At 45.2% G+C, this 24958-nt stretch overlaps 1 protein-coding gene across 7 annotated transcripts in view; it reads left to right on the top strand.

The window, feature by feature from the left end:
• FHAD1 (forkhead associated phosphopeptide binding domain 1) overlaps nt 1–24958 on the top strand; it is a 123579-nt gene that overhangs the window by 19290 nt on the left and 79331 nt on the right. For 6 of the 7 annotated variants that reach the window (XM_074377368.1, XM_074377369.1, XM_074377370.1 and 3 more), the window contains exons 3-4: nt 4810–5016; nt 18806–19073. In XM_074377368.1, coding sequence (XP_074233469.1) covers nt 4810–5016; nt 18806–19073 — 475 coding nt within the window. The remainder of the gene's footprint in view (nt 1–4809; nt 5017–18805; nt 19074–24958) is intronic. The other variant, XM_074377367.1, reaches the window with a different exon arrangement.

The raw sequence follows: 24958 nt of genomic DNA, 5'->3' as shown, positions 1-24958 counted from the left end.
CTCCCATTCATAGGTTATCAAGGGTTCATAGAACACAAAGATCAGTGGGAATGGTGATAAGGATGATGTGGGTGGCATAAGTGAAAATGCCACTCACGTCATTTCACTAATAATAATAATAAAACACATCTCACTATTTTTAAAATAGGTTTACAGGAAATTGAGCAGATAATACAGAGAGTTCCCGTATACCCACCACCCCCTCAAACACACAGTTTCCCCTAGTATTGACATCTTGCATTAGTGTGGTACATTTGTTACAATTGATGAACCAGTACTGATATGTTATTATTAACTAAGTCCATAGTTTACGTTAGGGTTCACTCTTTGTGTTGTACATTCTTTGGTTTTGACAAACATACAGTGACATGTATCCACCATTACAGTATGATACAGAATAGTTTCAGTGCCCTAAAATCCTGTGTTCCACCTATTCACCCTGAGTCCCTGAGCCCCTGAGCTCCTGGCAAGCACTGACTTTTTACTGTCCTTATAGTTTTACTTTATCCAGAATTTCATACAGCATGTAACCTTTTCAGACTAGCTTCTTTCACTAAAGCAATATGCAATTAAGATTCCTCCATGCTGGGGGGTGGGTATAGCTCAGTGGTAGAGCACATGCTTAGCATGCATGAGGTCCTGGGTTCAATCCCCAGTACCTCCATTAAAAAAAATTCCTTCATGTCTTTTGTGATTTGATAACTCATTTCCTTTTATCACTAATATTTCATTATATGGATGTACCAAAATTTGTTTATCCACTTACCTTAAAGGACATCTTGGTTGCTTCCTGTTTTTGGCAATTATGAATAAAGATGCTGTAAACTTGTATTCAAAATAAATGAGTCTAAAAAGTCAACAATAAGAAAACTACCAACCCGGTATAAAAATGGGCAAGAGATTTGAATCTCACCAAAGTAGATATACAGATGGCAAATAAGCACATGAAAAGATGTTAAGCATCATATATTATTAAGGAATATCAAATAAACATGGAATAGCTCTTCATTTATTTAGCCTGCTTTGATTTCTTTCATCAACATTTTGTAGTTTTCTTCATGTAGCTCTTCATATAGCTACATATTTTATTAGATTTATTCCAAAGTACTTGTTTCTTGGTGCTCATGTAAATGGTGTTATATTTTCAGTTTCAAATTCAAGTTGTTCATTGCTGGTACACAGGAAAGCAGTTGAGTGTTGGATATTAATCTTGTATCCTGAAACCTTGCTATAATTGCTTATTCATTTCAGGAGGGGTTTCTTTTTGTCAGTTCTTTGGAATTTTCTGCATAGACAATCATGTCATCTGCAAAGAGAGAGAGTTTTATTTCTTCCTTCCCAGTATATATATCTTTTATTCCCTTTTCTTGTCTTATTGCACTAGCTAGGACATCCAGTACAGTACTGAAAAGGAGTAGCGAAACAGGACATCCTTGCCTTATTCCAGATCTTAAATGGAAAGTTTCTGGTTTCTCACCATTAAGTATGATGTTAGCTTTAGGGGTTTTATAGATGTTCTTTATTATGTTGAGGAAGTTCCCTCTATTACTAATTTTCCAAAAGTTGTTTTTGTGGTTTGTTGGTTTATCATGAATGGGCATTAGATTTTGTCAAATGCTCTTTTCTCATCTATTGATATGATCATGTGATTTTTCTTCTTTAGATTGTTGATGTGATGGATTACATTAATTGTTTTCCAAATGTTAAACCAGCCTTGCATACCTGGAATAGATCTCACATGATTGTGGTGTATAATTTTTCTTATACATTGTTGGGTTCAATTTGCTAATATTTTGTTGAGGATTTTGCGTCTACATTCATGAGAGGTACTGGTCTGCAGTTTTCCTTTCTTTATCTGGTCTTGGTATGAGAGAATGAGTATCACAGAATGAGTTAGAAAGCATTCCTTCTGCCTCTATTTTCTGGAAGAGATTGTAGAGAATTGGTATCATTCTTTCCTTAACTGTTTGATGGAATTCACCTGTGAACCCACCTGGGCCCAGTGTTTTTCATTTTGGAAGGTTATTCATCATTGATTCAATCTCTCTAATAGATACGAGCCTATTCAGAGTATTTATTTCTCCTTGTGTGATTTTTGGCAGATTGGGTCTTTTAAGGAATTGGTCCACTTCATTGTTATAAAATCTATGGACGTGGAATTACTCGTAATATTCCTTTATTGCAGTTTCAGTGTCCATGGGACCAGCAGTGATGGCCTCTCTTTCATTTCTAATTTTAGTAATTTGCATCTTCTTTTTTTCTTGGTTATCCTGCTAGAGGTTTATCAATTTTATTGATCTTTTTAAAAAAACTCTTGATTTTGTTGATTTTTCTCTGTTGTTTACCTATTTTTTATTTCATTCATTGTTGCTTTTCTTCTACTTGTGGGAGGCTTATCTCTCTCTTCTTTCTCTAGTTTCCTAAGGTGGAAGCTTAGATTATTTATATTAGATCTTTCTTGTTTTCTAACGTGTGCCTTCAGTGCCATAAACTTCCCTCCAGTCACCGTTTTCACTGTATCCCACGAATTTTCCTAAGTTGCATTTTCATTTTCATTTAGCTCAAGATAATTTTTTATTTCTCATGAGACTTCTTCCTTGCCCCATTTGTTTCTTAGAAGTATGTTGTTTAATCCCCCAAGTATTTGGGGATTCTCCAGCTATCTTTCCAGTATTGATTTCTAGTTTAATTCCACTGTGGTCTGAAAGCATAGTTTGCATAACATCTATTCTTTTAAATTTGCTGAGGTGTATTCTGTGGCCCAGAATGTGGTCTGTCTGGTGAATGCTCCACGTGAGCTTGTGAAGAAGAGTGTGTGTTTTGTTGTTGTTGGTTGAAGTTGTGTGGCTGCCACTGAGATCCAGATGCTTGATAATGCTGTTCAGTTTACCTCTATTCTCACTACCTTTCTGCCTGCTGGATATGCCCCTTACTGACCAGGGGATGCTCCCGTCTCCAACTATCACGATGGACTCATCTGTTTCTCCTTCAGTTCTATCAGTTTTTGCCTTCCATATTTTGATGCTCTATTGTTAGGCACATACAATTAAGGATTGTTATGTCTTCTTGGAGAATTGACCCCTTTATCACTATGTAGTGCCTCTCTTTATCCCTGATAACTTTCCTTGCTGTGAAGTCAGCTCTATCTGAAATGAATATAGCTCCCCCTGCTTGCTTTGTGTGTTTCAATACTGTGAGTGCCAAAGTGTGTGGCAGGAATTTGTGAAGTGGGCACAGACATTTGAATCAGGCAAACCTGGGTACCAGCCAGGCCAGTCAAGCTGGGTGACTCTGGGCAAACATATCATTCTGTTCCTCAGTCTTCTCATCTAAAAAATTAGGAACTATCCCTTTGGATTGTCATGAAGATGAAAGGAGATAATGCAATAAAGCACTTAGCAAATTTCCTGGGCAAACATAGCATTCTGTTCCTCAGTCTTCTCATCCAGAAAAATGAGGAACTATCCCTTTGGATTGTTGTGAAGATGAAAGGGGATAATGCAATAAAGCACTTAGCAAATTCCCTGGCATGCAATGTGTAATGAATATATTCTACTAATATAAGCAATTATATTATTATATAATCATATAATATAAGCTATAACATTATTAATATAAGCTATTGGTTATAATTATATTATGGGACTTTGGTATAGATTTCTAATTCCAAGTCCTCATTATAAAGTTGGATGAGGCACTCAGAAGAATAACTTAGAGAGTAATTGCAAAGTCTCAGGCTGGAGTGAGTATCCCATAAGCAGCGTCCAGAAGACAGAAGACTTCACATGTGCCCTGCAGCCCACAGTCCAGGGCCCCAAGGCCAAAGGGAATGTGGTGTTTCCTCCTTGGTGCCGAGTTTTGCTCCTTCTTCTTATTAAGCTGAAATTACATGGGAGCCTTCTGCCCCCACCACTGCCAGTTCATCGTCTGGGGGGGAATGTGGTCACACCAGGGCCCCCGCGGAAAAAGAGATCATCTTTGTTTAGATAAATTGTGACTAGCTTTTAAGAAGCAATAGAAATAATCACATGGGAAAACCTTCATTGTACACCAAGGCTTTTAAAAGTTAGTTATCAAACTATGTTGTGTGGTATGATCTCAGTTTTGTTGTGACTTTTTTTAAAAGATTGCAAGCATAGGAAAAAAGACTGGAAGGCTGTGAACCGCCGTGTTAACAGTGCCTGCCCCTGGAGGATGGGAGACTCAGTGATTTTGGTGTCGTCTTTGGGCTTTTCTTTAGTTCCCATTTTCTGCAATATTAAGAAACACATGTTATTTTTTAAATGAACAGAACAACGATACAACGATCATTACAAAACCTCCCCTTAACTATAACTCTTGCAGTAAATGGACGATTGTCACTTGCCAGCTGACCTTCCTGGTTTGTGTTTGGGCCATTTCTGGCATCTGTCTTGCCATGCAGGACAACCAAAAGCGTACTTGCATTTTTGTGTCCTCTCTGGGGTCGGACAGATATAAAGTGGTCATTTTCTGGCCAATGTCCCCCCCCCAACCCCCGAGTTCCCTCCTGCCTCTGTGTTGCCAACAACTTGGGCACCTGTTCTGGGTCTGGTGTCAGGCAGAGCCCAGAGTCTAGCCCCTCCACTCACTAGCTCTGTGGCCTTGGGCAAGTCACTTAACCTCTCTGATCCTCAGCGTCCGCCTTTTAAAACGAGGATTGCAGTGACCATCCAGCCCTGTGAAGTGTTAGCACGTTGGGGCGCCCAGTGTCAGTGGCACTAGTAAGTGTGAGGGGCCCCCTTGTTATTCCTGTTTTCCTGACTCTTCCTGACCCCTCCTCCATTTCAGTCTGCAGACATTGACAACCATCACGCGCTCATTGAATATAATGAGGCCGAGGGAAGCTTTGTTCTCCAGGACTTTAATTCCCGCAGCGGCACCTTCGTCAACGAGTGCCACATCCAGAACGTGGCTGTCAAGCTCTTACCCGGAGACGTCCTGAGGTTTGGGTCTGGAGGGCTGACCTACGAACTGGTCATCGAAAACCCATCCTCGGTAAGACCAGGCCCCCGCGGGGTTGGGGACGGTGCAGCCCGGGGCTCAGATACAGCCAAAGGTGGAGCCTGGCCGGAGCACATGGCTCAGATTTCACGCTGCGCACACAGTGGCAGCCACAGGACTGGGTTTTGCAAAGTTCAGCCCCATCTGGTGAGTCCTGGGGAGGAGGGAGTCCTCGCGCCCTCTCCTGGGCACTTTGTGGAATTACATGAAGAGTTGCCCAGTAGTCTGCCCAGAACTTCTGAAAAGTGAGGCTTGGCCAGGGGAGGTGGAAAGCGACTGTGTGCTTTTGAATACTGGGGGGCGGGGTGCGGATGCTTCTTTTTTAGGCAGATCTGTGCTCTGCAACTTCCCAGCTTTGTGACCTCGGCCAGGGTTCTTTGCATGCCTGGGTCTCAGTTTTCCCAGTGGATGCGAGGCTTTGAGAGAGTATCTACGTGTAAAAAGGCAAGTCAGTGTCGGCGGGAGTAGACACCCAGCAGCTGTTATCCCACCCGGATCAGAAATGTTCCCGGGATCAGAGCGCAAAGTACAGCCCCAGGTTAAGTGGAATGTAACACAAAACTCGCCCTCATAGCTCAGTCACAAGGAGCATGCAGTCAGTTCAGTAGGGAGGCAGGCTGGGCACTGGGCAGGCAGGCAGAATCCCAGCTCTGCCACTTGCCCCCTCGGTGTGCTCTTGCACAAGCCGCTGGACCCCTCGGAGCCTCAGTTTCCTCATCTGCAAAATGGGGACAACGACAGCAGTGACCTTGCAGGCTTATCTCGAGGGTATCTGAGGCGGTGGCTGTTGTAAAACTCCGAGCACAGTGCATTCGTGGTGAGCACACAGTTAATACCTGTCTTGTGTGTTCATCTCACTCCTCACCACCAAGAATACTGCATGGACTGAGACCTCCAAGGCTTAAAATCCTTTCTGGGACAAGGGTGGGTATAAATAAATAGAGTTTAGGGAATCTAGACAGACTCCTGGGGTGGGGGCATGTAGGCAGCCCTAAATATGCACTCGGAGAAGGTCAACAGCATCCCTCAGGCTGCGGGACCGACACGCCACATCCATCACGTTCAGCTTTGAAAATCCGGGGCAGCTTTTTCCTGCTGCTGCTCAGCCTCCTTCTCCTCCTTGGACCAACATTGAAGTGTGTTCGCTCGTGGGCTGCAACAGGGTCCACTGGCCGCACTGAAGAGGGGTTTGACCTGATCGGGGATTTACAACACGAGCTCTGAGGATCTCCTTTGTTGGTCTGTGGGGAGCAGACCAACAGAGCAGATCTGGGCCCCACCCCGGGCCTGAGGACTCATACTTAGGGTTGGCAGGTAAAATGCAGGACACCCAGTTAAATCTGAATTTCGGACCTACAAGCTATCTGAAAGAAAAGAAAGAGGGGAAAAAGAGGCAGGATTGGAGATCGTCTCCCATCAAATATTTTGAGACCCAGTTTTTCCAAGAAACTTGTGGCTGTCTTGAATCCTGCATGTTCTTGTTTCTGGTTGATTTTTTGGTCCCAGGCGAGGGCGCTGTGTTCCCTCCAGGGGTGGAGTTTCCAAGGAGGATTGTCCCCCATGTCATACCGGCTGGGTGTGATCAGAACTGTTCTTTTCCGGACAAAGAGTTCCCAAGTGAAAACATTTATTTCGGGCTTTGTGGCGACCATAATGAACAGAGAGGGATGTGACAGCATTTATCGAGGGGGGAATTTAGGGAACAAAACGTTTTGCAGACGTCACAGTGGTTAGAGCATGCGTCCCAGCCTTGCTCTTATGCTGGCTTTTATCCTGGGCACGCACAAGGCATCACCTCTCAAAGCCTTGATTCCCATTCCGGTAGTAATAAATAGTTCTCCACCACATGGAGGGATGGTGGTAGTCGGTGGGCAGTGTATGTAAGTTGCTGATAGCCACTTAACAACCCTCAGCCTTAGAACCAAGCAAACCGGCATGTGGCAGCCAGGACGCCTCCTTTGCGAGTGTTCCTTTGGACAGGAAACCTCCCAAGATCTCCCCAGCTAGCAGATGGATACACTTGCAGATAAATTACCCATGAAATGACATACAAGATGGAAAAATAAAAAGAAAAACTCTGGGTTGACAAAGTACACTGGCAGCCAGGCTATGTCCAGGAGTAGACACTGTAAATCATAGCTCTCTCACCGAAGTATAACCTGGGGTGTCCATGTTGCACAACCCAGGAGGCACCATCCACGTCACAGTCCACATGGGTGACGGCCCCTGGAGCTGTGCAGGGCATAACTTACAGGGTCATTTGCAATGCCATGAAGCAACCGGTAAGTAGTATTGCAGAGTCTGTGCCTCAGAACCAGGCGTGGGGAACTGAAGTCACCAAGTCGGGGTGCCTGCCGCATTGTGGGTTTTGCTTGTTGTTGCCTTTCTTAGTGCTTTCTGAACCTCAGGACGGGAGATGTAAAACCAGCCGTCCTGTTCACAGTGCTGGTGTTCTTATAAAGCAGCTGAGTAGGGAAACTCTGGTCACCCAAATATACAAATGGTGTCTTTGTCTGCTTTGGAATATGGCAAAATTTATCGAAAATTTATTCTACCTTTCTGAGCTTCAGTTTCCAATTTCTGCCAAGGAGCATTCAGCACAGGTCCCCTTTCTCTCTTCAGGATTTTAATAGAGGTTCCTGGGACCACCCCTATCATTGTATAAACTGATGCCCAAGGAGTTTCAGTGGCTTCCCCAAGGTTATGTGTCAGTCATGTAGATCCAGAGCCAGGATTAAAAACAGACTCGCCCGAGTCCCTGGGAGGATTTTCCTAACAGTGCCAAGCATCATGGCAGGTGCTTGACTGCCCAGCGGCTGAGGAAGGTTTTGCGATTCCCAGGCCAACCTGCAATTTCACACGCTGACGGGGATGACTCATCCTGTGGGTAAAAGCGAAAGCCACTGGTAATAGAGGAAAATGCAGTTTCAGTGATTGGCTTCCCTGTTTGGCTCCAGTCCCTTTTTACCAGGGATTCTGCTGCTGTGTATGGACAAATGCCATTCCTCCCTTACTTTTCCTTGTTTGATGATGATGACGACATGCCTGATGGCTAGTGTTTAACGCTTGTGCGTTATGCGCCAGGAAGCGTTCCCAGCATTTCACGCGCACCGTCTCATCCACTTCTCACCGTCTAAGAAGTAGCTGCTATGATCCCTATCTTACAGACGAGGAACGAAAACAACACACTCATCCGGGTCACACAGATGGTTGGGGCAGAGCCGGGAGCTGGGCCGGAGTCTGTTCAATGCCGCATCCCAAGTCCTTAACCAGCTGTCGGCAAACTATGGCCCAGGGCCAAAAGCAGGCCATCACCTGTTTTCATAAATAAAGCTCCATGGGAACACAGCCATCCCATTCACTTTGGTATTGCCTGGGCCTGCCGTCCTGAGTAACAGCAGAGTTAGCTGGACGGGCCATGTGCACAGAGCTGGAAGTATTCGCTGTCCGGCTCTGCAGAAACCGTTCATCCGCCTCTGCCTGTAATGCTGCGCTGGACCCCCTCTTTCATTTTACTCAGTTTCTGAAAGAAGAACTAAAAATAGAGGGGGGCTGGAGGGTGGGGAGAAAGAGCTCACTCAGATTGAGCCCTACTGTGTGCTAGGAGCTGTGCCGGTTAATTGCTTACTTACTTAACTGACGAATAAGAAAAAACAGACAAGCTGAAAAAATAGATTTTGAATAGTCTTTTCATTACCTCTTTTAAAAAGAGCTGGAAATACGAGGTTCTAAATATATGTACACATATAATATGCACTTGCATATACAGTAATAATATAATTACATTGAGATATATCTGATTAATACACTGGACATTAATATATTATATACACAACAAATGTCTGTTATAAATTTTACCCGGTTCTTCAATTGGAAAATTTTCTTTTAAACCTTTGGAATGTCTTTCCTGGGTAACTTTTGAAGCAGAAATTTGGGATCTGTAGTCTGAAGCCTCCTGTAGCTAGAGGACTCTGTATTTGTTCAGCTTCTCCGTGTAACATTTCAGTATTTGTCTTACGATTGGTTCGTGGGTCTTAACATTGCAGTAAAGTGTGTTACAGCTCAGTTGTGACAGCAACCTGGATCCAGGTGAGAGACCAAGCAGTACTCGGAGAGTTGGAGACTCAGGTTTATGCCAGCGGGCCCAGAGGAGTTAGCACTCCAAGCTCTGGACCCCGTCTGTAGGTTTACACAGGCTTTTATAGGCTACCGGTCTAGACTTTGCAACATTTTGTAACATCATGTGCAAATAAGGTATAACAAAGGTGACCAATTAGGAACAAGCTTTGTAGTAATGGACCAATCAGGAGTGAGAGAAATAACCAATCAGGAGTGAGCTCCATGTAAATGAAACACTACAAATGGACCAATCAGGAGTTAGCTCAGGGAACTAATAGAATTTTAGGGGTAAGTTCCACTTTCCTAGAAGTAAGCCGTTTCAGAGGCAAAAAGTGAGATAGAGCCACTGGGCCAGGGAACAGGATGGTGCTGGCAGGACAGTAGTGGCCCTGCCTGGGGGTCCTGCTGGTCTCTTTTTTTATGGGGCTTCCCACCTCATTAAATCACTTCCTCTCTGGGACTGCTCCTTTACTTTTACAAGTTTGAAGGTAAATTTGCCACGTAACTACAGTCTGGTGGGTTTTATTTGAGCATGTCATAACTTTTAAAACAACTTTCATTCTGAGTACATAGTGATGCTTATGCTAAAGTTTCAATATGCATATTATCCAGGAAATTTTATAGTTTGCAAGTGTCAGAAACCCAACTCAAAATAGCCTAGATTAAAAAAAAGGTGGGGAGGGGGACTCACGTAACTGAAAAGGCCAAAAGTACCAGCTTCAGGCCCAGCTGGATCCAGGTGCCCAATGAATCTGTCTCTTTCTTCTCTATTAGCTTCACAATCTCAGACAGACTCTTGCCTCACCTTTAGGGAGGTGGCCACCAGCAGTCCCAGCACCCTCCCTCCAAACCAGCAGCTCTGGGGAAGGACAAGCGTCTTCACTGGTGTCCCTTGGATCATGTACCTATCCCTGAACTGATCACTGAAGCTAGGGGCCTGGAATGCTCTGATTGGCCAGGCCTGGCTTATGACCTCACCCCTATAGTAGAGGGGTCAGCCTCACCAGAGTTACATGGACTCTGAACTGTCAGGGAAAGGGTGTCTCCCCTACAAAAAATTAAAGTGCCCATCCAGAAGATGGGAAAAATGGATGCAGGGTAGGAAGTGTTCCTACTGCCTAAACTGAACCTCCCTAGCGGAATTCGGGGCTAGGGCTTTGGGGGAAGAAAATGATGAATGAGCCACTTCTCCACTGTAAAGTCCCAGGTTCATCTCTAGGGAGACCATGTAGCTTGTTTTTCTTTGGTGAACAGGACTGATGAGAAGCTTGCCTACTCGGGGCCGTAGTCGTCCGCTCCCAGGAAAGGTGGTGTTTCCATGCTCCTGAGACTTTGTATAGATCCCGTTCCTGAGGAGGATGTGGCTTTACTGTACTCAGGGGTGAGGGGCCGGTGACTGAGTGGATGACCAGAGAGCATGGTGCACTTCAGAGCAGACCTCTTGCTGGTCAAGCTTTGTCCTCTCCAGCCTGACCTCATAGGATTCCCTCTGCACTGTGCTCTTACAGGTCCTGTGGGGACCTGCTGATGTGACAGGAAATCCTGAGACCAGGTGTTTTATATCAAAGGAGACTTCCCAGAGCCAGTGAAGTGGAGGGCGTGGGCAGCAGGGCGCCTCAGGCAATGTCCTCAGCAAAGACTCACATAAAAGGACTCTTCAGGTCTGCATTGTCATCAGATATCTGCAGACCAGGCAGATGACACCCAGGAGGCAGAGGGAGGGGCACCAGCTGAAGCCTTAGCATCCGATGAGACAGAACCCAGAGCCGGCCCAGGAGCCCGGGGACCAGCCGTGGCTGCGTCCTGCTTCCTCTGGCCCATGACACCTGGTGTTACCAAACTGGAACCACGCTGTTTCTTCTCCTTCCTTAACCGAGCTGATGATCATTCACTCACTCATTCAGTCTTCCGGGCTAGCAAGGCTGAAGTGACGTAGCCCAAGTTGAGGGGTAGAAAAGGCTATTTGTGAAAATCTGGGTGTTTTTCTCATTGGACTCTCTCTCCCATTTTATGGACCGACCAGAAAGCTAACTAGAACTTGAAAGGAAAGGAAAAGTTGTAAGCTAGATATTTACAAAAAAAAGGGGGAAATTAGATGGCAAAAATCCAAATGAATGACTATTCTGAACAACTCAAAGAGACCTACTTCTTTTAAATTCCAAAACCTAAAAATTACGTATAACTTGGCAGTTCTGTGTTCTAAATGAATAATCCTGATTTCTCACATGAAAATCCTGAATATAATTTATCCTTTTCTTGTAGACGTAGAATTATTACCCCAGGTATGGAGTTATGGTGACAGCGCAGGAGCTGTCCAGGTAAAGGCTGTTTGTCCTGGCCGCATATAGCGCCCCCTGCTGGCTTCTGAGGTCTAATGTCTGCGTTTTATCCTGTCTTCTGAGGTCCATGGCTCCTCCATGCTGTGGTCAACGTGCCTCCTTCCCTCCTCACCTTCGCCCGCATGGCCCTTCCAATCTTTACAATTGTATAGTTTCAACATAAAATTCAAAACATTGTAAATCAAAAACCAACTAGATTTCAGTTTTGAAAAAGAACAGTAAATCAGCAAAAAAAAAAAAAACAGGTAAAATTGAGTAAACAGGGTCTGGAAGTGATCCCAAAGAACTCCTCTATGAGTAAGCTACACCAGTCATTGCATATGAATTTTGTACTATTTCTTCTGGCAACTCAAAGCCTGTTTTTTAAATTAAGTAACCTTTACATTTTGGAATAATATTAGATCTACAGAAGAGTTGTAATGATAGTACAGAGAGTTCCTGCATCCCCCTGTCCCAGTATCCCCCAGTTTAAACATTTTATATCACCACAGTACAGTTTTCCAAACCAAGAAATCAACGCTGATCCACGAATATTAACTGAGCTTCAGAATCCGTGACCCACTCTAAGGCACCACACTGCATTTGGTCATCACATCTTCTTTGGGAGGGGGAAGGAGGTAATTAGGTTTATGTATTTATTTTTGGAGGAGGTACCAGGGATTGAACCCAGGACCTGGTGAATGCCAAGCATGCACTCTACCACTTGAGCTATACCCTCCCATCACATCTTAGTTTCCTCCGGCCTGTGACAGTTTCTCTGTCTTCCCTTGTTTTTTATGGCCTCAACAGTCTTGAGGAGTACTGACCAAGGATCCTGGAGAATGTCGCCCCGTCTGATTTGTCTGATGTCTTTCTCTGACTAGACTGGGGTGATGGGCCTTCAGAAAGGATGCCACAAAGGTGAAGTGTCCTTCTTGGTTCATCACATCAGGGGGTCCCTGATATCCATATGACATCCCTGGGGATATGAACTTGTTCACGTGGTTAAGCTGGTGTTTGCAGGTTTCTCCACCATAAGGCACTATTGTTCCCTCTCCGTACTCTATTCTTTGGGATCAAATCACTAAGGATAGCCCACTGTCAAAGGAGTGGGGAGGAAGGAGCAGAAGGCGGGAACTAAGCTCCACCTCCTGGAAGAGGTGTAGCTACCTATGTTTAATCCTTCTGTGAGGAAGGTTGTCTCCCCACTTCACGTATTTGCTCAATCATGTATTTCTATCAATATGGACTCGTATATATTTATTTTACACTTAGGGTTATAATGCAACAATACATTAGCTATTTTGCTCAAATTATTCCAGCCTTGGCCACTGGGAGCTCTTTCCCGTTGGTTGCCGTGTCCTTGAACATCTTCCCACCGTTTTGTTTTGGGCACTTCCTTATTTTCCACTATTACAAGATGCGCCAGGCTTAGCATGTATTTTCCCTGCCCCAGCCCCAGAATCAAAAGCCTTTTTACTTACACTCTGTTTGCCAATTGTTCAGTTTGGTTCAGTCGGCGAACACCTATCGTGAGTACCAGGCACGTTGCCGGGTGCCAGGCACGGCCAGTGATTGGTAAATGTTTAACAACCAGCTCTCTGAAAAAAGTAAAGTATGTATTCGTGCAGAGCATAAGGTTTACTGATAAAAAGAATGTGTAGCACATTCTTTACAAATAATAGTAAAACATACAATACTGTTTCTTGTAAATTCCATGGCGCCCACTGAGTCTCACAGAACGCTTTCACTGACTTTTGCTGAACTCTTGTATCTATTGCCAATGTATCATTGCAGTTGACTAATGAGAGTTCCTAACCTGAGCATTGGTGGATATTTTTGGATATTTTGGATATTTAATTTGCATTTATGAGTAAGATAAGTGAAATAAGAAAGATGTTAGAACTTCACATGCTCATCAATGACGTGAGTAACTTTTTTGCTGCATCAGTTAATAGTTTTCAAGTACTGAAAGAATGTTTCCTCGATTTTTTTGTGCTATGCATAATGTAATGGCTGAGACAAGACATCCCTTTATATAATCTACACTGTTAACATTTTCTTCGTCATTTTCTTAAGTGTAGGCAATCAACAAAACAAAAAACTCAAGCTCTACAGGAACAACTGTTATTAAACCTATTTATATGAAAGCAAATATAAGTATGTATATGCATGACTGGGACATTGTGCTGTACACCAGAAATTGACACATTGTAACTGACAGTACTTCAATTAAAAAAAACAAATACAATTAAATTAAAATTTAAAAATTAAAATTAAGCCTACTTATAAAAGCTTTAAAAAATCAAGCTCTGATTTATGGCATTTCCTGATTTCAATGATGTAAATACTCCCACTCTGGTCAATTTCAAGCTCCCAGTGAAGCATCACCAAGTACAGAGATGAAATAGATACGTGGTTAATATTTCCAGCATACACACACAGTAGAGTAAAATAACCTTTAGGGCATAGATAATAATAAAATAGAGTAAAATAAGTAGGAAGGGGTGAGTTTTAAGTTAGTACCACCTTTGTTTCTGATTTAATTTAATTGTAAGTTGATTTTTATCAGTAGCAGTGTTTATCAAGCTGGCAGAATTCCTGGACCTTTAACAACTGGCTCTCATGAGTGGGTACCAGCTGGCCCCAGCACTCCTCTGGTACAGCCATGAACATACCACAGGTCTTCCTGGATGGGGGCCGGGGACCTCTGAGCTGCTTCCAGGACGTGACAAGTACCCTGTGAATAACACTTCCATAAGGGAGTCGTCATGAGGTAGGAAGCCCCATGAAAAAGACCAGCAGGACCCCCAGGCAAGGCCATTACTCTCCAGCCAGCCCCATTTGGTTCCCTGGCCCAGCAGCATTATCTTGCCTTTTGCCTCTGAAAGGGCTTACTTCTAAGAAAGTGGAACTTACCCCTAAGATTCTATTGGTTTGCTGAGCTAACTCCTGATTGGCCCACTTGTAGCACTTCATTTGCATGGAGCTCACTCCTGATTGGTCCATTTCTATCAATCCTGATTGGTCCATTTCCCTCACTCCTGATTGGTCCATTTCTACAAAGCTTGTTCCTAATTAGTCACCTTTGTTATACCTTATTTGCATATGATGTTACAAAATGTTGTAGTCTAGACTGGTAGCCTATAAAAGCCTGTGTAAACCTACAGACGGGGTCCAGAGCTTGGAGTGCTAACTCCTCTGGGCCCACTGTCATAATAAACCTGAGTTCTCCAACCCTCGGAGAGCTGCTTGGTCTCTTGCCGGGATCCAGGTTGCTGTCGCAACTGAGTTATAACACTGAGCTGCAACACACTTTGCTGCAACAGTCAGTGTTCCTAGAAAATCCCATTTCCAATAGCCCATGCAACATCTTGTGGGTTTTCACACCATCTAATGCTCGTTTTCTTTTTTTAACTCGGAAAATCCCCTATCGTTCACTAACCAATCATCAAAGATCCTTTTGTGTGTATGGAAAGCAGGTATAAAGCATGACTTCAGATAATCTAGAAGTCTTAATAGCACAGAGTCAAACAGCATCACCGCTTCCTGACTGTGAGACCTTGGGCAAGTCATTTAACCCCTCTGAACTTCAGTTTCTTAATGCACAAAGTGAGAGGTAACAATGCCTCCTCAGAGATTATTCTGGTGATTAGATAAGACCACATACGTTAAGTCTCTGGTACATCTGTGTCTTCTGTACCTGGTGGCTCATCTATGTCTTCTGTAAGTAATCAGAAATTACTTACAAACAACAGAGTACATAATGAGCCCTCCAAGGGCAAGGCCTACTTCTCCGTGGGCTCCAGGGCCTCCTGGAGGAATGTGTGTGTCCTGTGGGCACTCTACATGCAAACCACCTTGATTTTTTTTTTAGGGTCTCTTATTCAACCTCCCCCCTTTACAGTGTTAGAAGCAGATATGGAAGAGATAATACAAAGGACAAGTAGATAATCTGGAAAAAATGAATAGTGATTTCCTGAGTATATCATTGACCAGTGTTTGTTCAAGCTGATGTAAATTCAGCAGCGGGTGTGGTCATAGTTAATCCAGGTGGTGGAAAACCTACTATTTTAAAGGCAGTGTGGAAGAAATCAGGCATCTAGCATATGCTCCCTGAAAAACAAAACAAAACAAAACAAAACAAAACAAAACAAAACACCCAGCCATGCAACACATCATATGGTCAGAGAAAAGAAAAAAAAGAAAAGGCCTTAGCATGTCTTTTTAAACTAAAGTTTCTAAAAACATTCTTGTTGATAACTGACCTTGACCCCATACTCCATGTACACCTGGCTTTTAATATGAGTCTTTTTCTTATGTTTGCTTCCCCCCATCTGTTGTCTTGCAGTTACCAGTAGCAATTTCTGAGAAAACTTTGACTTTGCTTGCAATAGAATGAGCCTGCAAACCAGAGAAGACCAACTTTAACCTTTCAGCTAAAGCCACCTCAATCAATAGCTTTAAAGAAAAAAAAAAAAAAAACTTTATTTTAAAATTTTTGAACCCAAAGAGCAGAGTTTCCGCTGCATTTACACATCTTTGGTACCTTCTCCCTGGAGACCCTAGGGACAGAAACCAGCTTTAGCTGGCCTCAGAGCACCACCGAGCCAGGGCTCAAAACCAGCTTTCCAGTTTATCTGCACATTACCTCCGCCGCCACCAAGTTCGCAGCAGCAAAGTCACAGTAGCCCAGAGGTAGAAACAAACCCAAGTGCCCATGACACTGAATGGATACACAAAATACAGTCTATACATACAACGGAGTATTATTCAGCCTTAAAAAGGAAGGAAATTCTGACATGTCACAACATGGGTGAAACTTGAGGACATTAGGCTAAGTGAAATAAGGTGGTCACCAAAAGCCAAGTACTGTATGATTTCACTTACTTGAGGTACTTAGAGGAGTCAAATGCATAGAGACAGAACATTGGTCGCCAGGGGCTGGGGACGGGGAGGGGAAGTTAGGGGGTTGCTGTTTAGTGGGAACAGAGTTTCAGTTTCACAAAATGAGAAAGTTCTGGAGCTGCATCTCATAGTGATGTGAATATACTTAACACTACTGAACTATGTACTTAAAAATGACTAAGATGATGAATTTTATGTTATATGTTACTAACCACAATTTTAAAAATAAATAAACAGCTTCCCTCTCTCCATTTCTGGGCTCCACTCTCTCATGCTGGCTGCATTCTCCAGTCCCATTAGGTCACTTCAGAAGCAGGTGTTCAGCCAAGTCAGTCTTCTTGGGTCTCCTTGGCTCTGATTGGATCACATGCCCCAGGGCTGAACCAATCAGCATGGCCAGGAAATGTGATTGGCTGATTGCTTAGCCCCACCTACAGCAATGGGCTGAGAAATTAGAAAGGAGATTCGTGGAATTTCCAAAAGAGCTGAGTGGGTTCTGGACGGAGTGGACAGTCCACTACAGAAGCGGAGCCCTTGAGACATGAGACGTGACCACTCCCTTTAGCACCCTGGCAATTAGTGGGCAGTGAGGCACATTTACCTGAGCATCCAAGAACAAAAGGGAATTCCTCCACTGCTACCTGTGATGTCTAGATTTGTTTTCTAGCAGGCTGGTGTAAAACACATTTGAATTTACCCTTTCCCACTTTTAGCACATTCATTCAACAGCTCTTTATTAAACCAGTGGGGAAAGGGTATAGAAATGATTGAGGCAAGTCAGCCCCAGAGGCAGGGAAGGGAAGGGATGAGATGGATGGAGAAGTTAGTGCAAGGCAGTGCAGGACGCTGCAGCTTCTGGAAGGGAAGAAAGGCAGAAAGCTTAGGTGGAGACAAGACATCAAGAGTGGAGAGAAATTCGAAATGACACATAAGGCAACAGAGTTCTAGAGCACTGCCAGGTCTGTTCTTGGAACAGGTTTAAACTGGGCTGGTTTCATTGTAAGTGCTGGACCAGGTGTCCCCAGGTAGTTGGAGCCTGATTTCCCAGAACACTGTTCTCAAATGACTCCGAAAAAGGGTCTTCATTGGGAACGCACCAGGTTCTTGACTAGCCTGGGAAAGACTGTAACTAAAGATTGGTTCAGGAGCCTGAGTGAGTTGGAGAACTTGCCTCTGGAATAAAATCCAGCTGGAGTTCTAGGAAGTTCTGTCCACCAGAGCTCCTATTTTGGAATCATTTTGTCCTGTTCCTCATTATGTGTCCCTGGTCTGCAGAAAGAGAAATGTGGCCCTCCACAGGCAGCATATCTTTGAACTTAGCTTCTTACTTGAAATGTGTGGGTTTTTTCTGCCAAGAGACTGAGAAGAGGTGGGTGGAGGGAAGGAGAGAGAAAAGAGAGAGAGAGAAGAGGAGGAAAGGGAAAGAGCTCATCAGACCCTGATCCTACAGCCCTCTCCACCCCGACCTGAGCCTGGGTAAATTCCGTAACCTCCCCAAGCCTCGTGTGTGAAATAGGAATAAGGAGATCTCCTCCCCTGCGGGGCTGTTGTGAGGAACAGGTGAGTAAAGTCCAATAAATGGTAGCGCTCGCTGATGTCACAGTTTAACCACTAGGCGTGGGGAGAAGCCACCACAATAGCGTTAAACCAGGACAAAGCCAGGTGTCAGCACCTCTCAGCATTCGCTCCTCTGGGCTTAGATGGAGTTCGATGTGCCCTCCATTGAGCGTAGCTGCAGACATCTTCCGCTGGCCAGATGCTGGAAAGTTCCCTCATTAGATGTGTACAGAGTATCTGCCAAGAATCTGGTGTGGTGGATGTTGAGGGTCACAGGTTGATGAGACAGCTGAGGTCCCTGCCATCCCAGAGCTCTCGGCTTCAGTAGAAGTGCCTGAGAGACTGGATGGAAAGAAAGCAGGCTGTGAGTTCCTGGAGAGCTGGGCTCGAATCCCAGAGATTTGTTCATTCATTCTTTCAACCAATATTTGAGGGTGTACTCTGTATGTGCCAGCAGTTTATTCTAGGTTCTGAGGATGCAGTGGTGCGCAAGATGGACAGAAAGCTCTCATCCTCTTAGAGGTAACATTCTATCAGCTCAGGAGCTCACTACCAAGTCTGTGATCTTAGGAAAGTCACTAGGTCTTGCTCAGCCCCGGGCTCACCACAGAGTCAAGTGTATTAAATGAGGTAGTGCCTGTGAGTCTCTTGGCAGGGTGTCTGGCATGAAGGCTGCATTCAATAAATGGTGGTACAATAGTGTGCAATGTGGCCTATGGTGGGGACCACCATCCCAAACTTGGGGAGAGTCTGGGAGGGCTTCCTGGGGGAAGTGACTTATAAGCTGAAACCTAGGGCAGCAATTACGTCACTGAGAAAAAAGGGTGGTGACCAATCCAGCTGATCGTAACCTCCCCTGACCCTCTTGTCTGGCCCTGCAGGTCTCCTTCCCCTGGGTGAGGGGCCCAGCACCTTGGCCAAGGCCACAGCCAGCCCGGGCCACACAGCAATCAAACCAGGCACCTTCATCACCACAGGTCTCCTTCCACCCGGGCATCCGGCCAGCGCCAGTGCAGAGAAGCTGGTCCCAGGGCTTCCCCAGGCCCACCATGGTGCCACCTGCCCCCCACAAGCGGCCCGTGAGTGCCTGCGGGAAGATGTTCTCCTTCATGATGGACAACACCCACAGGGTCCCCATCATCAAGCAAGGTACTCGTGAGCGCTTCCTTCCATGGCCTAGGGGGTGGGCACATAGCCATGAGGATGGGTCTCACTTTTTGCTTAGTTCCTCTATTCTAAAGTAAAGCATAATTGTGGGGAAATTGGTATAAACAGAAAGTAAGAAAACAGTTAAAGATCAGCTCTCACCCTATGACCCAGATTCCTCCTGTTGACTCGTTGGTATGAACCCCTCCGGACTTCGTGCTCCGCCCATCTGCACACATCAGGACCTCTGATGGTGGTGAATGTGTGTGTGTGTGTGTGTGTGTGTGTGTGTGTGATGTACATATATATGGATGTGTAGCAGAATCTAAATTTACACACTTTGACTCAGATGTGCAGAAATATTGGTAACTGAAATCCCTCTTGCCTTAGGAGGTTTTTAAGTATTTTATTACCATTTTTCAGGTGACAGGCAACTGAGGTTTATGGAGAAAATTACTTCCCCAGGGGTGATATATTCAATCTAAGCTAATACTTTTGGGTCAAGTTTAAGGCTGGTTATCTCAGTGACTGTCACTCATAGCCTGGTCACTTTGGGGACACACAGCCATCAGGGTTTCCTTCTCCTCCCCTCTCCCTGCCCTGGAAGGCCTCCTGGCATTTGGGGAGGGGACTTCCTGTCCGTCACCATCCCCTCAGCCTCACCAGCCTCACTGGCAGAGGAGCTGGGTCAGCTTAGTGCCTGGCATGATTCCCATGCCTCCTCCGTGGCCTCTGCTGTGAAGGGCCCATTCTCTGTCCTCTGGATCCCAGCCCACGACTCTCTGAGTCCTCAGGTCTCTCCTGGTCTCTCTCAGTACCACTCACCTCATCACCTCCCTCAGCCACTCAAATAATAGTTATAATAGTTATTATTGTGAAATATACAAGCTAAGGAATAAATGAAATGTATCTCTACAGTTCACATCATCATCATCATCAGAGCGCTCAGGTACCTACCACCCAAGTTAAGAAGTTACCCAGCCATTTCCCCACAACGTTTTAATATGAAAACTTTCAAACGTTCAGCTAAGTAAAAAGAATTTTACAGAGGACAGCCCCCTTCTCTAATTCTACCATTAATATTTTGCTACACTCTTTATTACATATCCATCTGTCTACCCATCCTTTTAGTCATTCATTAATCCATCTTATTTTTTGAAGCATTTCAAAACAAACTGCACATATCTATAGTCCTCCCCTTAAATATTTTAGAATACATACCATTAACTAGAATCCAGCAGTTAGTCTCTTTCATGTAAAATTAATGTGCAGTGTGTATTGGTTGTCATTAATGCATAACAAAGTCCCCCAAAGCTTAGCAGCCTAAAGCAAAAACAAGCATGTATGATCGTATACAGTTTCTGTGGAGTCAGGAATTCAGGAGCAACTTAGCAGGATGGCTGTGGCTCAGGGTCTCTCAAAAGATCGCAGTCGTCTGAAGGCTTGACCGGGGCTGGAGGATCTGCCTTCAAGATGGCACACTCACATAGCCACTGGCAGGAGGCTTTGGTTCCTCAGTGCATGGACCTCTCCAGAGAGCTGCTCCAGTGTTCTTGTGACTCGGCAGCTGGCAACTCCTGAGCACGTGATCTAGGAGAGCAAGATGGAAACTTCACAGTCTCTTATGACCAAGCCTCAAGTCCTGGTTTAACAGTCCTTCCTTAAGCTTGTCTCTCTCCGTCACATTTTGCTCTAAGCAGCAAGGAGTAACCAGGTGGCACCTTCCAGGACTCTGCTTGGGACTCTCTTCAGCTCGATCACTCGGTTCATTAGGAACATTTTCTACTTTCCTCGTGACCACAGGCAACGTGTTATGAAAGCTTCTGCCACCACATAACAAGGGTCCCATAGCCCCAGTAACGCTTTCCTGGGAACCTTCCCTCATCGCCTCCTTGAACACCAGGCTCCCAGCAATAGACCCTTTGGGCTTCCATAAGACTCTTGGCAAAAGTGCTCCAGCTCCTGGCCACTGTTCCATCTCAAACTGCTCCACATTTTAGGGTTTTGTTAAGGCAGCGCCCCACTCCTGGTGCCAAAATCTACATTCACTATTGATTGCTGCGTAACAAATTACTCCAGGATGTTAAGGGTCTAAAACAACAATAAACATTTATCCCAGGGTTCCCCTGGGTAAGGAATTTGGGAATGGCTGTGCTGGGTGGTTCTGGCTCAAGGTTTCTCATGAGGTTGCAGTTGTGATTTTGGCGGGGGCCGTGGTCATCTGAAGGCTCGCCTGTGGCCAGAGGACCCACCGCTGGGATGGTTAGTTCACATGGCTTTTGGTAGGAGGCGTCAGTTCTTCTCCAAGTGGACCTCTCCATAAGCTGCTTGAGCATCCTCTTGAGATGGCTGCTGGCTCCTCCATTCACGTGGTCCGAGAGAGGCAAGTGGTTCTAGAGAGCAAGGCTGCAGTGTCTTTTATGGTCAAACATCAGGAGTCAAACTGTCATTTCTGCACTATCCTTGGTTACGCAGATAAGCTTAGTTATGGACTGAACTGTGTCCCCCCCTAAATTCACATGTCAAAGCCCTTACCCCAGGACCTCAGAATGTGACTATATTTGGGGACAGTGTATCCAAACAGATGATTGAGTTAAAATGAGACCATTTGGGTGGGCCCTAATCCAGTATGGCTTGTGTCCCTGTAAGAAGAGAGAGAAAGATACCAGGGACACACGTGCACAGAGGAAGGACCACATGAGGACACAGCGAGAAGGCGGCCGTCTGCAAGTCAAGGAAGGAGGCCTCAGGAGACACCAGTCCTGCCAGCACCTCGATCTTGGACTTGAGCCTCCAGAACTGTGAGAAAGTAAATTTCTTTTGTTAAGACCTCCTGTGGTGTGTTGTTATGGCAGCCCGAGCTGACTAATACGAAGTTCACCCAGTATTAGAGAAGACAGTGCGGTGTCTGAATACCAGGAAACAAGAATCAGTGGGGCCGCCTTGGAATCTGGCCACCACACAGTGAGAGGCACGGATCTCCAGTGTGCCCTTGCTGAGTTTTGACAATACACGCCTGTGTGACCCAAATCCCTGTCAAGATGGAGAACGTTCCCATCACCGCGGAAAGTTCTGTCATGTCCCCTCCCGGTCAGCTCCCAGCCCCACCCCCCACAGGCAACCACTCTTCTGAATTCTTTTTCCCGTCATGGATTTAGACACTCCTGCTCTAGAATCTCTTGTAAAAGGAACCATGTAGTATGTATTCTTTTGTGGATGGCTCTTTTCCTTCAGCATAATGTTTATGAGATTCACCCGTTCTGTTGTGTGGATCATGAGTTTGTTCTATTTTATGACCATATATACAGTTTTTCTTTTAAGTCCATTCTTTGGACACATGGCATATGGGCTGTTTTCTTTTTTCTTTTCTTTTCTTTTCTTTTTTTTTTTTTACTTTGCCATTTTGATTTTTCCACCATAATCAGTGGATTTCGCCACCTGTTCCTCCAGGGCTGTGTTGAACCTGGGGCTTCTCTAAGGGCCTTCCATTCCCCCGGGGAAGTCAAGGAGGAGTCCTGTGGCTTAGAGGCCCTCAGATCTACTTGGCCTTATCACCTCAGCCTCCCAGTTGGTCTCATCTGTTTCCAGACTTTGGCCCTCGTTCCCCTGACTCTCTGTGCCATCCTCAGAGAAGGGCCTTCATCCTCCTGTGTGGTGGGGGGTCGGGGGATCCTTCCTGTCAGGCTCTGGGCCTCTCTACTCCATGCTTCAGAGAAAACTCTATGCCCCAGTCCTCCAGGCTGGCTCTTGATAGAAGGCACCTCTTTTTTGAGGGTTCCAAGAGAGCTCTTTCCTCTCTTAACAGAGCTGGCCTCTTCAAATATAGTTGGTTTACTTTTAGACTGTCACCTTGTGAAAAATTCTATCTGAAAACCCAAAGCCAAGGACTTACTTCTCGCAGGTCATGGGTTCTCAGTCTCAGCATGATGACATTTAGGTCCTGGACAATTCTTTGCTGTGGGGTCTATCTGTCCTGTACATTGTGGAGTGTTTAGCAGCATCCCTGGCCCCCACCCACTGGATGCCAGTAGCAACACCACCACCATCACCACCCCCAACTGTGATGCTCCAGAACATCTCCGGATATTGCCAAAACTCAAAATGTCATTTTGCCTAGTAGCAAGATCACCCTGTTCTTGTTAATACTCACCCTTCCTTTTCCACAGGCAATAAAACCTCAGTTCCCAGGCCAAATCTTAATGGCAAGAGTTCATGGGAGGTAGGGAAGAAAGAATTACTGAGAACAGAAAATATGTGGGGTGAGTTTTTTTTTAATACATCCTGATTTACATGTATTTTTCCCAATAATCACATCATATGAACCTAACATTGGTAACTTGCTTCTTAAAATTCAACAATATATCATGATCATCTACCCACTTCAATAAATTTACTACATAGTGGATAAGAGCATAGGCTCTGATTCCAAGAAACCTGGGTTCAACCCTTGACTCTACCACTTACCAGCTGTGTGACCTTGAGCAAGTGACTTGACATCTCTGTGCCTCATCTCTCTCATTTATCAAATGGAGATGGGAATAATAGTGCCTGTCTCACTGGGTTGTTAGGAAGATGAGATCGGATCCTCCTGTAAGTGCTGAGCACAGTTCTTAGTGCATAACACTCCATAAATATTAAATTTTAAAAATTAAATTTTTATGCACCCATAATTTATTATTTAACTTTTATTCACAATTTGCAATGTGTAGAAATATCTTAAAGACAGTTAAGGTGCACACATGCTGCCCCTGCTGTGGACTGGTGGTTGTCTCATGAGCACTAGGACAGCCAGTGGGTTGTTAAAATATTGAAGTAACTTACCTGCCCTTTGGCAAATAGCGCCTGCTCGAAACTTCTTAACGTGCCTCTGTCCGCACATCTGCCGCCCCACTGCCCTGGATTCTTTGTGGTGAATGACAGTAGCTGGTAAGGACATTTGGGGCGAGGGAGGAGTAACTGCTCCAGCACCTCCCTGCCTGGGTGTCAGGAAAGTGAGTCTCAGAGCAAGTTCTACCCCCTCGCAGTAGACACACCTCAGGCGGCAGAGGGACCCCAAGCTGCCATTCAGCCTGTTCCGTAGGTTTGATGGAGTCCAAACTCTGGCCATTACCTTGCAGAGAAGGGTCCCTCAAGGCAGCCACAGCAGGGTCGCAGAAGCATCTGGAGTTACCCCTGCAGATGGCATCAGACGCCAGAGCCCTAAGCCAAGACTGGACACAGGCCCAGTTGGGGTCAGACCTTGGGGCCTCTTGAGAGAGGCCAAAGTAGGGACCTCCAGGGCTTCATCCAACCCCTCAGGCGATACCTTCCTCCGTCTGACCACTGGGAGCCCGTTTCTAGCATTCAGCATACCAGGAAACAGGCCACCCTTTTACCAATAAGAACCCATTTCTGGCCTTCAGTTTGCTAATTAGGTAAACTTCAGGTGTCACAGCCACCTCTGGACCATGGCCTGTCTGATGTAATGCTGCCCGGCCACACCGGGCCTGGGGACCGCAGATCAGGGCCACTGACTGCCCCAAGCCTGAAATTTAAACCACCTGCACACACATAGCATCAAACAGACAATGCTGAATATTTTAAAAATAAGCCACAGGCCTGTGACAATCAGTAATGCACCACAGGGGCCTTCAGAATCCAGCTGGACATTGTCAAAGCCTGCACCAGAAGAGGAGGTTTAAAAAGTCTCTCTATTCTGTTTCTCCCCCGCAACCTGGTTAGAGATGAGAAGGAGGTGTTAGGTGAGGAAGAAGGAGAACGGGAAATGTTCTTGTCCTCTGCTTCCTGATGCAGCAGCACCAGCCCATGTGCCCCTTGACCACCTGCAACGTGGCCCATGTGACCAAGGAACTGAACATTTCATTTTAATTAATTTAAATTTATAAGCT

This window comes from Camelus bactrianus, chromosome 13 (genome assembly GCF_048773025.1).
Source record: "Camelus bactrianus isolate YW-2024 breed Bactrian camel chromosome 13, ASM4877302v1, whole genome shotgun sequence".
Classification (NCBI taxonomy): domain Eukaryota; kingdom Metazoa; phylum Chordata; class Mammalia; order Artiodactyla; family Camelidae; genus Camelus; species Camelus bactrianus.
Note: the sequence above shows the minus strand (reverse complement) of the source record. Positions and strands in the feature narration are given on the sequence as shown.